The sequence below is a fragment of the Fusarium solani genome, assembly GCF_023522795.1.
Source record: "Fusarium solani strain SB1 chromosome Unknown bctg00000000, whole genome shotgun sequence".
Lineage (NCBI taxonomy): Eukaryota > Fungi > Ascomycota > Sordariomycetes > Hypocreales > Nectriaceae > Fusarium > Fusarium solani.
In genome coordinates, this window is record NW_027072157.1 from 5,588,356 (window position 1) to 5,601,309 (window position 12,954).

General features: G+C 53.5%; 6 protein-coding genes across 6 annotated transcripts; 3 read left to right on the plus strand and 3 right to left on the minus strand.

Annotated features, from left to right (window-relative positions):
• Positions 1-289: 289 nt before the first annotated feature.
• Positions 290-2,037, plus strand: MRS44_001778 (uncharacterized protein; the record flags this gene model as incomplete). The annotated part of the gene is made up of 2 exons (XM_046274811.2): positions 290-563; positions 650-2,037. The coding sequence occupies 2 exons, from the start codon at positions 290-292 to the stop codon at positions 2,035-2,037; spliced, it is 1,662 nt and encodes a 553-aa protein (XP_046137942.2).
• Positions 2,038-2,545: 508 nt separating this feature from the next.
• Positions 2,546-3,755, minus strand: MRS44_001779 (uncharacterized protein; the record flags this gene model as incomplete). Its single annotated transcript, XM_046274810.2, has 3 exons — positions 2,546-3,438; positions 3,485-3,637; positions 3,704-3,755. The coding sequence occupies 3 exons, from the start codon at positions 3,753-3,755 to the stop codon at positions 2,546-2,548; spliced, it is 1,098 nt and encodes a 365-aa protein (XP_046137941.2).
• A 295-nt stretch (positions 3,756-4,050) lies between these two features.
• On the plus strand, positions 4,051-4,933 carry MRS44_001780 (uncharacterized protein; the record flags this gene model as incomplete). The annotated part of the gene is made up of 2 exons (XM_046280614.2): positions 4,051-4,430; positions 4,486-4,933. 2 exons carry the CDS (start codon positions 4,051-4,053, stop codon positions 4,931-4,933), a joined length of 828 nt encoding a protein of 275 aa, XP_046137940.1.
• Positions 4,934-5,505: 572 nt separating this feature from the next.
• Positions 5,506-6,653, minus strand: MRS44_001781 (uncharacterized protein; the record flags this gene model as incomplete). The annotated part of the gene is made up of 3 exons (XM_065623821.1): positions 5,506-5,704; positions 5,754-6,309; positions 6,362-6,653. 3 exons carry the CDS (start codon positions 6,651-6,653, stop codon positions 5,506-5,508), a joined length of 1,047 nt encoding a protein of 348 aa, XP_065480237.1.
• Positions 6,654-7,368: 715 nt separating this feature from the next.
• On the minus strand, positions 7,369-8,850 carry MRS44_001782 (uncharacterized protein; the record flags this gene model as incomplete). Its single annotated transcript, XM_046278177.1, has 2 exons — positions 7,369-8,528; positions 8,580-8,850. 2 exons carry the CDS (start codon positions 8,848-8,850, stop codon positions 7,369-7,371), a joined length of 1,431 nt encoding a protein of 476 aa, XP_046137938.1.
• A 2,386-nt stretch (positions 8,851-11,236) lies between these two features.
• On the plus strand, positions 11,237-12,881 carry MRS44_001783 (uncharacterized protein; the record flags this gene model as incomplete). The annotated part of the gene is made up of 2 exons (XM_046284882.2): positions 11,237-11,635; positions 11,682-12,881. 2 exons carry the CDS (start codon positions 11,237-11,239, stop codon positions 12,879-12,881), a joined length of 1,599 nt encoding a protein of 532 aa, XP_046137937.1.
• Between the last annotated feature and the right edge of the window lie 73 nt (positions 12,882-12,954).

Consider the following 12,954-nt stretch of genomic DNA (forward strand, 5'->3'; position numbering starts at 1 on the left):
AAGGTTCATGATTGCTCGCCCACTCATAAGCCGGCGTTTTTAACTTTTCCTCCGCAACCCTTTTGTCTTTTAAGCTTGATCCAACGGCTTAGATCTGTTTGTCTTTTATCTACAACCTTTTCCCCCTCCTCAATTTATTTTCATCATAGGCATTGAACTACCTTGACCTGCTCAATTTCTGATTCTGAACGTGGACCGCTTGTCAAGTAGCACAGGCCGGCGAGTTCTTCTCTCCCTGACTGGACGACATCTCCACTACGGCAGCATCGTAACTTAAGAAGCATTCACCATGATCTGCCTCTCCAAAGCGGACGAGTCGTTCTACCGACACCTCACCTGGAACCAGAGCCCTTCGCCTCTGGCCGCATCCCACACCACGCGCCAGGACCTCAATGGCATCTCCAACCTGCGCGAGCATGTCGATGCTGACCAGGATGATGGGAGCGGTGGCAGTAATGGGTCACTCTTGGGTGCATGTGATGACAGTAATCAATCTGGGAATAAAGCTTCCGAGCCCGAGAAGGGCTCTCCCAACGATGCGGGACGACTGTCCCGTATCTCGGGTACGTAGATCTTTTCCTTGTCCCTCCCTTCAACACCATCAACCCTCGATCCACCTACCTCTTGTCATGTATGCTGACAAGCCTAGGACTGTCCTCGCGTCTAAAGACGGTCGCTGGTGGTGATGACCACAGCCGTCTTCCTCGAGGCGCTCTCTCGTCATGTGCCTCGCACATTTGGAGCTGGACCATCTGGGTCCTCTCTGTCCTTGTTGTCTCTACGATTCTCTCGTCCTGGAACTCGCCCTCGCCCTCGCCCGTCGCCAAAGCCCCGTCGCCCAAGCCTCAGGAGTCACTGGTTGTCGATCACTTCTCGACCCTCCGCAAGCGAAACACTTGCGCCAAGGGCGGCGTTGACAAGGAAGACTACAACCTTCCCCTTCACGTCGGAGCTCTCTTCATCATTCTGTTTGTCTCGACGTTGGGCTGCGCGTTTCCTGTTCTGGCCACCAAGTTCCCAGGCCTAAGAATCCCAAGCCGCTTCTTCTTTGCCGTGCGCCACTTTGGTACCGGCGTTCTCATCGCTACAGCTTTTGTTCATCTGCTTCCCACGGCCTTCATCTCTCTCGGGGACCCTTGCCTCAGCAGCTTCTGGAACCAGGACTACCCTGCTATACCAGGCGCCATTGCTCTTGCGGCCATCTTCCTCGTCACTGTGATTGAAATGGTCTTTCACCCTTCACGGCATGTTCCTCCTGTTGAAATTACTTCTGCCAACAGCAACGGTCAGCAGGCACACACCGGTCGTGGATGCATGGGAAGCGTAGGCATGCTTCCTATCCGTGATATGGGGCCCCTCCGCGGACGATCCTCAAGCATCGGACAAGGCCTGTCTGTTCTCAACAGCAGAGATGAGAGAGTGCAGATGCAAAACCTTGAAGAAGAGGCTTGTGAAGACGACGACAATGCTCAGTCAGGAAGAAAACATCTCGAGGAGACGAGCCTCGAGTCCCTACAGGTGCCTGCTCTGTCCCCGGAGCAGCAGCAACGCAAGGAACTTCTCCAGTGCGTGCTGCTCGAACTTGGTATCCTCTTCCACAGCGTCTTTATCGGCATGGCCCTCAGCGTGTCGATTGGAAACGAGTTTATCATTCTGCTTATCGCCATTGTGTTTCACCAAACTTTTGAGGGTCTGGCTCTCGGATCTCGAATTGCAGCCATCAAGTGGCCTGAGGGCAAACTGCAGCCTTGGTTTATGGCGCTTGCATACGGATGCACTACTCCTCTCGGACAGGCCATTGGTCTTGCTACCCACATGCTCTACAGCCCTGGCTCCGAGGTTGGTCTCATTGTTGTCGGTGTCATGAATGCCATCTCGGCTGGACTTCTCACCTTTGCGTCCCTTGTCGAGCTGCTTTCCGAGGATTTCCTCAGCGATGAGAGCTGGCGCTTCCTGCGTGGCCGCAAGCGTGTCTATGCCTGCCTGCTCGTGTTCTTCGGGGCTTTCTTTATGAGTCTCGTCGGCGCTTGGGCTTAAGGGGTGTCCTACTCAACACCTTCGCATGCCAGCAGCCCACCCCTTCCCAGCCAATTTCGCAAGGTTAGTGGGCTCAATGCGTTGGGATGTTGATTGGTTGTTTGTGATGGGAAAGATGGTTACTTTCTTTCGAGCCTGAGTTATTTCCCTCCAATTTGTCGGGATATAGCTCTAGTCGACCCATGTTTTGTGCGTCCATTTTAAGGCCTTTTATCAACAGATGAGGCACTGCTCAGACTGATGCATGCCCGGAGAACCCTGGAATTTTATATGCCACTGTTTACTTCTAACGCAGTCACTATACTGCCCCTTTATACGATTTAACTTGGCATTTATAGATAGATATCTATATAGCTAGAAACACGATCTTTACATTCATCCCGTGCAACGAGGATACTCTGAACAGTAGCGTCCCTCCAGTGAGTGACTAGCGTACAGACAATGCAAACTACATCCAAGACCAATCAGTTTTGCTTGTTTTCTGTTTTCTTGCCTCTCAACTGTATCGCTATGACACGGTATTCTTGCTGACAATACCTCTAGCAAACTCTCCAAACGTGAGGTGCTGCTCAATGTCCACCTCCTCACCCAAGTTGGGCTGGGTAAAGACGGCCAGGGTGTTTCGCGCCACCTTTCCGTCGCTCACACTGGGCCTCACGCCTCTAACAAAGTGCGGCACGGCCTTGAAACGGCCAGCGGTGATGCGCTCGAGAGCCTCACCCGTCTGGAATGCGATGCAGTCTCGTGGGATCTTGACCTGGACAGTCTCGCCAGTGCGTGACTTGATATACAGCCCAGCGGAGGAGTCAGGGGATGAAGGGAGTTCCTCGAGGGGAGGCAGGGAGGCGCCGTTTAGGCTCGTCCCCTCGGGGACAGCAGGGCTGGTCTTTTGCTCGTCGATGAACATTGCAGATGTAAGACCAGTCAAGCAGCCGTGGTCGAGGTGAGTGGCACACCAATCATCCTCGTCGCCTTCATTGGCGGCGGGGTCTGCCTCTTGGGGGTAATAATGCAGCAGACGTGCCTTAGTGGTGCTCGACGTGCTCACAACATGCTCAAGATAGCCCTTGGGGTATCCGGGGATGTCCTGCTGGGCGAAGCGATCACAAGCACGAGCGACAAGAACAGCAACATCAATGATGAGACGGCACAGGGTCGTCACGGAGGGCTTGAATCCCGGAAGGATCTCCTCCCGAGGCCAGACATTGGGGGCAAGATATTCGGGAAAGGTGTCGATGGAGAACTCGGAGGTTGGGATGGCGCACTCGAGGGTAGGGTCGACGTAGAAGGCACAGTTGGCATAGTAGGAGCCCTTGAAGGTGTCGACCTGGCCGTTCTTGAGGGTCTCCTTTCCGAGGGACCAACCGGTCAGATACTTTGAGCGGGAGTTCTCAAGCTTTTCTATGAAGAATTAGAATGGGTTGAAGAGTTGTGGTTCTTATCTTACCGAGCTCATCCTTGGGGAGGTTGCCGAGATATGAGGCGTAAGAGAGGGCCTGGTGTCTAAGTTCAGGGAATTCTTGGGGGACATCCTTGACGACGAGGATCCCAAGAGAGTCTGGGCCAAAAGCTTGTTGCAGGGTCTCAAAGGGAATGTTGCCTTTTACTCGTGTCAGTTCTATCATGAGGGCGGATAAGAGCCATCATGAGTTGGAGGGGTGCATACCATCCTTGAGATCCTGGAGTGAGACAGTGACAGCTTTTGCTTGAGAGGCCATGATGGACAAGACGATATTCAACTTCCAACTCAAAATCGATATGAGATATAATTAAGAATCAATTTACATGTAGACACCCCAGTTTCTATATATACTTGTTCCAAGCAATCACCGGCAGATGCAAAGTTGCGGGGAGGTGGGCTTACGTAAAAATTCACCTTCCCAAAGCGACAATCCTCCATGTGGAGCTCGCCGCCTCCCGAGCGCGCGTCTAGCATCGTATCGCAGTCGCAGAGCCTCACCACCCAAATCAACCTCCGACGCCAACCGCCGAGTACGACATTGTTATCTCATCATGGTCAAGCCATTGACCTTCAAGGGCGACAAGAAGACGAAGAAGCGCAAGCGCACAGATGCCGAAAAGGCCGCTCGCAACGACATCGAGGCCGGACCGTCGGATGTACAAAAGAAGACTGAGGACGAGGTAGAGGGTGATGATAGCTGGGTGTCGGCCGAGGCCACGGGGGACGTCGTGGGGCCTGTCATGATTGTGCTCCCGACGGATACACCTTCTGCGCTGGCTTGCGATCCTTCAGGAACGGTGTTTACGCTACCGATCGAGAATATTGTTGATGGGAACCCGGCGACGGCTGAGCCTCATGATGTGCGACAGGTTTGGGTCGCGAATCGTGTTTCTGGGACCGAGAGCTTTCGGTTCAAGGGACATCATGGGAAGTGAGTTATTGCTACCAGTTTACAAAGAAGGCACTTTACTTACACGGCGTGATAGGTATCTCTCTTGCGACAAAATCGGATTGCTGTCAGCGACATCAGAAGCAGTATCACCCCTCGAGTCCTTCAACGTCATCCCAACGGCAGACACACCAGGAACATTTCAGCTCCAGACGCTTCGAGATACCCTCCTGACCATAAAGCCCAGCACCAAGCCATCCAAGTCTGGCAAAGCTGCAGCCGCTGAGGTCCGCGGAGACGCCGACGTCATCTCGTTCAACACGACTTTCCGGATAAGAATGCAGGCGCGCTTCAAGCCCAAGCTGCGCGCGTCAAAGGAGGAGAAGGCGCTTGCCAAGATCAGCCGGCGGGAGCTGGAGGAGGCAGCTGGGAGGAGGTTGGACGAGGATGAGGTGCGGAAGCTGAAGAGGGCGAGGAGGGAGGGTGATTATCATGAACGGTTGTTGGAGTTGAAGGTGAAGAGCAAGCATGACAAGTTTGGCTGAGAAGCTGTAAGGAGACAGCAGAGGAGTCTAAAGCAGGTCATCAGCCTTTCAAGAACTGCGCTGCTAGGGATTAGGTGAGTCTGCCGCCTGGCACTGCTCTGGAAAAAAAGCTGACGGTCCCCTGGCACTGCCCGCTAGCCACCTCCCGACCAAAGCCTTATACCCCCCAATACCAAACGCATCTAATGTAAACTGCCAAGAGGTTTTACGGTATGGCGGTAGCTGCAGCTACAGACCGCCGGTTTTCCCAATGACTGGTGGGGGGTATGTTCGAGTCCATCCGGTCCCATGGGCCCAATGGGGGGCGGCACTGGCCAACGTACCTTTTTGCCATTTTTCCCAAATGGCTACGCTACTGTAGACCTTGTGCGATATGTTTTTGTATTTTTTGAGGCTTGATGGTGGTGTTGGGGGAGGTTTTTGGGCTGGTGGTTGGTGGTGGGATGTGAAGCTGGTGATGCATGCGCGATAGGGAATTTTTGGTGTTGAGGTACATAAAACGCAATACTCGCGACAATACCAAACCAGCCTTTTTATTTTTACTTTACCAGCATTTCATCATCCGCATCCTATTAATTTCCTGGTCTCCACGCCTTGACATTGCCATCCTCACCGGCCGTGTACACCACATGCTCCTCGTCAAAGAAGCAGAACGATCGCACAATCTCGTCGCCGTGAGCGCCAGGAAGACCGACGCTGTTTTCCCGATCCAAAGCCCAGCCCTCGCCACTTGGGTTCTTGGCGAGGAAGACAAGCTCGAATGCTTGCTTACTGAACCACGTTAGCACTCATCGTTTAAAGGGGGTAGTGGATGACTTACTCCTGAGCTCCAGCACCAAGGATGGCACCGCTTCCATCCATCTTGGGCGTAATATCAGCGACATACTGACACCCAAGAACAGTCCTCATATCGCCAAAATCCTGCACAGCATCACCATTCGTGCGCTCCTCGCTCACATCATACAGCGCACAACGCTCATCATGCGACAGAGCCGCAACCTCTGTAGCCGAAAGCCACGCAGCACGGTGCACCGAAGCGTCAGCGTTGCACGTCTGCAGCGTGAGGTCCTCTTCTTCCGCGATGCGTGTGTCGTAGACGTTGACGAGGCCGTCTGTGGAGCCAGAGAGGAGGATTGCCGGGTTTGAGGGGTTGAAGGATAGGTCTGTCACGTCGTCGCTGTGGACTTCTTGGTAGTGGGCTTTTTGTGATGGGGTTGAGCGGACGTCCCTGAGCTGTGTTAGCTTTGTGATGGGCTTGAGGGTGAGGGGATGGTACCAGAGATGGATTGAAGCGGTATGGTTTTGTAGTTCGGTTCCTACGGCGATTGTCTTTGTGTCTTGACTGCATGCCATGGATAGAATAGGAGTTTGGCTGGCTGGGGAAAAGGTTAGTATGTATACACTGTATCAAGACATCCAAAGACTCACCTTGAAACTGGGCCACTCTCGCACCCTGCCTCAGATCCCACACGCCAACAGTTCCATTCTCACCAGCCGTGCAAACAAGGGAAGCGTTGGCATCAAACACCCGCAGGCAGTTCAAGTTGCCGTGCTCAGTTGGCAGACGACGCAGAGGACCAGCAGAGAGGCGGGTTGGATCCAGCAGGGAGAGGTGCTGGTCCGAGGCGATGGAGGCGAGGCCAGCAGAGGTGCGATGGATGTCTAGGACGTAGACGTCGGAGCCGAAGGAGAGGCCGTCGGCGCAGGTGAGGGAGTACATGGTGTCTGTGAGGAGTGTAAGTAAAGGTGAGGATGAGTTGAGGTCGGGTGAGTGAGCCAGTGAATGGGGTAATAGAAGGGACGTCAGATACGCCCTTCTTATTGCCTTTGGTATAAACTGTAGGAATTTGTGACTTGCCTTCAATATCTCGTCAATCGATATCCGTTAAACTCCCAGTTCTATCGCTTCAAAATGCTCGAGGTGAAAGTCTTCAAGTCCCACTTTTCCGCCCAAGAACTATCGCGGCCTCGTTAACTAAATATCACGCACAAATTGGCGACGGTTGAATTGTTGAACAATCATTTTGATCGCTAGAATGATCACTTACAATTCATCCATCTATAAATCTACTACATATATTCACGTATGCCAAGAAGAAAGAGCTCTACCTAATACCTTCTCTACCAAATAAATTGCCGACGTCATATCTGTCAGCGCACAAGTTGATACACACGATGTTGCGCTATAGGGTTGGATCACTCTGGTCCATGGGATTATACGTAACACATGTCTCTTATACTCTTACAATTACTCTACTTTAACTCTCCGAGGTATTTAATAGCCATGATACTCCATCGTCTAAATTCATTGTCGCTCATAAAAAGTCAAAAAAGCGCATTCAGGAGAAGAGTGTCCATTCCCCCCTCCCCCTTTTAATTGCCTGCCCCCTCCAAACGCCAAAAACAATAATCTATACAAATCTCCTTTTTCTTCTTTACGAACGGCCTGCTTCCTTCTGGAGTTGTGCTCGTTCGTTGACGCCCCGGAATGCTCGCTTGCCCACCTCGTAGCTGCTGATCATGATGGCGCATGCGGGGGCTACCTTGAGCGTTCGCGGGATCCATCCCTTCCAGAGACCAGAGGCGCCTTCGGTCTTGAAGATGTGCCATAGGAAGCGCACCATATTGCGCTCCTCTGGGGCTTGGGCCACGGTGCTGCTGGTGACGGTCTCGGCGGCGTTGCGGGAGCTGTCCTGGTAGATCTGTGTCCGTGTCTTGCCAACGTCGAAAGGCGTCGTGACGAACGAGGCGAAAGCCCCCGACATGGCGCCAGCTGTAAAGGCATCCACAAACGTCTCGGTGTGGTTCTCGTGGCTCTGCGACCTTCTCCGCGCCTCAGACAGATCATCCTCGAGCGACAGCGCATGGCCATGACGTTGTTCCCGAAGGTCAGTCAGCCTCGACCGAATAGACTCGTATCCAAACCAGTATAATCCTGAAAAGGGAACGTCTCGCCAGAGGGTCAAGGTAAGACCCCTCCACAGCGAAGTATACCCATGCGTGCCCACCATCTCCTTGACACCTTGGAACGTCTCCACCAGGTGATTTGTCGTGCTAGTTCCAGAAGCAGCCTGCATCCGCGTACGTATCAGCTCGATGGGGCCGACAGCTGTCGCCGCAAGCACACGGGCTGCTGATCCAGCTGTCAAGGGAGCGGTCGCATCCGAGAATCGCGAAAATGGACTACTGTGATTGTACCGCAACCAATCGTAGCCAGTAAAGTATATGATATTCGAGGGAATGGCCATAACGAGTGTGGGCGACAAGCCCCTCCACAGAGTGGTGATGCCCTCATTACGGGCGATCTTGCGCAAGCCGTCAAAAGTTGTGCTGAAAGTTCGGCGCTGGACCTCCTCGACCGCGCACTCGGCGGCTGGGGGAGCGGCTGCGATGCCCTCGATGCGCGGGGCGGCAAGGCAAAACTCGGCGTTGCCGCCTGAGAAGAAGACCTCGCGGCAGCAGGATGTGATTCCGAGCTCGGCGGTCTGGGCGGGCGTGAGGGACGAGGTTGTGATGGCGAGCTTGGAGAAGTCGACGGTCGAGACGGGGGCTTTTTGGGATTGGAGGCGCACGCGGACGACGTCGAGGGGGGTGACTAGAAATTGTTAGATCGCAGTTGATTGTATCTGTAGGCAGCGAGGCGTACCGAGTAGCGAAGTTAGAAGGCTTCCCGACATGGCCGACACCATCTTTTGCCCAGCCGTAATGTCGACGACGTCGTTATTGCCGGGACCTCGAGCGCCAGCGCCAACAGCAGACGGCGAGCCCCCATTGTCGGGGCCGTTGGGCTCCGTATCAATCATGTGTGCGAGGGAAAAGTCGTCGTCGGCCTGGAGCGGGCTCTGGTGGTGGTGGTGCTGGTTATCGTGGTGGTGGTGGTCGAAGCCGCCGGAACGATTTGCTCCGACAGGGGCCATTGTGGGAAGCCGGGGGTGTCTCTTGTTAAGGCTTAGAAGGTCTGGTTCATGGTTTGCCGGAATATGATGAAAAAAGACAAAGAGATTCAAGAAATCAGATGGATAGTTGAAGGAGCAAGTTTAGAGTAAAGACCTGAGGCGTCGATGACGATGACTCGGTTGAGTAGTGCTTTTTTGGTGGAGAGGTCTTGTCTTAGTAGCAAGTGGCGATCGATTCAAGGGCTTCGAAGGCATCGGTCGGTGGAACAAGACCGAAGCTCCCAGCCGTTAATTACTGCAGCCGTAATAAAAGCAGCCTCTTCCGTCACCTTTTTGTATCTGCCTGGAACGCCAGAGCTCAAGGGGGTAAAGGTGAGGAGAAAAAGGACTCCAATATCCGGAGGAAAACCCCGAGGCCGGTCGGAGGAGAATCGGTCGGGCTGTCGGCTAGTATCGTCTCTTGGGAGAATGCTCCAACTAAGTCGAATAGCTTCAAGGTGGAGATAATCTACGCATTGGCTTCTCTGCTGTTTCCGTCAAAAATTGTCGCGATTTTCTACCGTTTCTTTTTTTTTTTTCTTCTTCTTTGTTTATTAATGACGACGAGGGAAAAAAAACTGCGACATCGCCCCCCGGCTTTTTGCACGCGCCGGGGTTCGGAGCCTCGGCGACGAATCGATGGACATTTTTCACCTCAAAACGCACGCAGGTACGTACAGTGTGAGCGTCTACCAGCGGAGTTAGTGGACGCGCCCTCTTGCGATTGCCCGCCAGAGCTCCATTGGATCCAATCGATGCCAGCTGTTGCTTGAGCTGCCGCTTGGACAAAGAGCCGCGGGTTTCCGGCATGATGTCACTTTGCAATCTGATTGGCTTGGTGAAGCCCACATTGGGTCAAGAGGTCAAAAGGGTCGCCGAGCTCTTTGATGGATAAGATAATCAGTCCAGATGGCTCAGCTCATCTCCTCTTCCCCAGTTATCCAATCACTGTTCCCCTCTGTGTCTTATCGAAACCTCCGCTGGGCATTACCACAGTGCATAGGTAGCTCCTTGCTTTTCACACTTGTTGAAGTAGTACTCTGCCCAAATGACCGAAGGGTTGCTATGGCTTTGGAGTTGAAAGCAGAGTGAAACCACAAGGGGAAATAGTTCCTTTGCATGCGCCTTCATGGGTCGTCGTACCAGGGTGGACACTCGTCCCAGATGACTGGAGCCGTACGCTCAGATTGTCGTCGCGAGGGTGAGGCCATCATGCCACCAATATCATGGCTAACCCTGTGTGGGGACTGTTCAATGGAGATGGTCGGCCCCGCCGCTGTCTGGGACTATGGCATGATGCCCAAGAGCTTTGAGCAGATGGCTTCGTAAGGTCGCAAGCCCAGGCGACAAAGCTAGACTACCTCATTCTCGACGAGTGTTATGTCCGCGGGAAAGCGGCAAAGCCCTTCTCATGCCCGTACAGTCGAGCGATGCCAGTCTTGTTCCTTGCAGAGACATTTTGGAATGCAAATCCATGGCGATAATTAACAAGGCAGACCAAATGGCAAATTTATAGACTGTTGCGGGATCTATCATGGCCTCATTTGTCAACTGTCTAGATGGGACACTTATTATTCGACTTCAGTCAGGTCAGCCTATATTTACTATCCGTGGAGGCTGCCACATCGACAGTAGGGGAAGGTCTTATATAGAGAGGGTTTCCCTCGATGGTTCGCCATGGTTCGCCCGCGGCTTTCACTGCAACTTTAATCCCCTCGAGACGATTGTTGTACCTTTCAGCACTATTTTCGCTGCCTAGGTACTCGCCATCCCTTGATCTCGATGCGGCTCTGCGTAACAAGGCAATCATTTGTACTTTTCAGCACCACTTTCATTGCGTAGGTACATTGACCGAGTGGTTCGATCGTGGTTCGCCTGCACGCAACTTGAGCCCCCCTCGGAACGATTCTGGAAGGCATTGCGGCTCTGTGATTACACTGCAAATTTAACCCCCCTCGAGGTGGTTGTTGTACCGTTCAACACGTTTCCAACGGACCCTCTTTTTCCGATCCGTTCGAACTCGACCTAGTCCCAATCCGTCCACCGTCAATTGATGACTCTTGCGGCGAACTGCATCCGGCCAAGATCCCTGTTCATCCTCCTGACCAATCCTCTAGATCCGATACTCTTTGCATCATCCATCAAGTCTAGACGTTATCACACCTAAGCAATTACTCTCTTCTTACCCCCTGCATCAATTGATTTCCTCCCCTTCTGAGTCAAGCGGCAACTCATATCGAAATCAAATTAAACGCTTCACCGCTTGAAGCTCTTCATCTATAAGTTGTATACGTAATCATGAATCCTTTGTAGACACCGCTTTGCAAATCACCTTTCGGACATATCGGACAAAACACATCTCCTCATCATGACTTCCTCCAACGATCAAGAGCTCAACTCGGAGCTAGAGTCGTTCCGCCAGCAGTGGATCTCTGATCTCAGGACTAGAAACGAGGACCACGACGACGAGCAGCAGTCTACAGCTGGACCCTCGCGGCGGCCTCACCACGGACCTCCTGTGTCGCACAGGCATGCTCCTCCTCCTGCGGGGGCTGACGATAACGACGATGATTACCTCCAGGGTCAATCTTTTGATGAGCCTGCGCCTGAGTCGCCGACTTTGAGCAGCCGTCCTGTGGGTGAGGTGCATCATGGACGCTCAGGGAAGAAGCTCGTTTCGGCTCTTGATCATTATGAGGAGGCTATGCACAAGGAGGCTCAGGGAAACATGGGCGATAGTCTAAAGCTGTACCGAAAGGCTTATCGGGTTTGTCTTCTGTCTTTTGGAGATGAATTAGTGCTAACTTTTGCAGCTTGACAATGGTGTTGATCGGAGATATCGAGAGAAGCACTTCCCACAAAAGGCGGCGCCAAGGCCAACCTCACCAACAGCTACCAGGGCAGCTACCGCCACTACATCACAACCCAAGGCTGATGAAGCCGAAGAAGTAAAGCCATTGCCCATCGGTGAGCTTATCGCCAGCTTCTCCGGCCTCAAGATCGAGCCTCAACCGCCTCCTGTGGAGGGCATGCCCCAGCCGCCATGCCCCCTGGCTGATCTCCCTGATGAGATTCTCGTCCACATCCTCCGTGATGTGGCCATCGACGACGTTGGCGACTTTGCCCGCCTATCCAGGGTCTGCAAGCGGCTAGCTTATCTCGTAGCAACTGAGCAGCGCATCTGGCGCCGAGTTGCTATGGGTTCAGAGGTTGGCTTCAGCGCCATGCTGTACCGCTTCGAAAGGGGCATTGAGTGGGATGACCTCCCAGAAGAGGAGCAAGACGACATTGAGATTGTCGATGGTGTCGTCATAAGTCCTGCCGAGATAGCTCAACGACGACATGCCGACAACCTCGCCTTTACAGAGTCCCTCACACCCTCTGTCTACCCAACTTGGAAGAACCTCTTCCGCTCACGACCGCGCATCCGCTTCAACGGCTGCTACATCAGCACCGTCAACTACGTCCGCACCGGTCAAATTTCTACCAACCAGACATACTGGGGCAGTCCCATCCACATCGTCACTTACTACCGCTACCTCCGCTTCTTCCGTGACGGCACCCTCATCAGTTTGCTCACCACCGCCGAGCCCTCTGACGTCGTCCACCACCTCACCCGTGAGGACCTGCACCTGCACCGCGACGTTGCGCATCCCCACCTCCCCTCGGCCGTCATGGCCCTCGCCTTGCGCGGCCGGTGGCGTTTGTCCTCCGCCGCGGACCGGGACGACCCCTCGGTCATGGATCGCCCCACCATCGCCGCCGGCCCGCATGACCGGGACCGCGACCCGGAGGGTGACGTCTTTGTCGAGACCGAGGGTGTTGGCTCCAAGTACATGTACCGCATGGACCTGTCGATGCGGAGCGCCGGTAAAGGCGCCCGCAACAACAAGCTCATCTGGCGCGGTTTCTACAGTTATAACAAGTTGACGGATGACTGGGGCGAGTTTGGCTTGAAGAACGATAAGCCCTTCTTCTTTAGCCGGGTTAAGAGCTATGGATTCAGCGAGTGATGGTATCCATGCCTTGCCATGTATATCATGTCCCTTGGTCTATATTCAATGCGTGCATTTCATGTACATATTT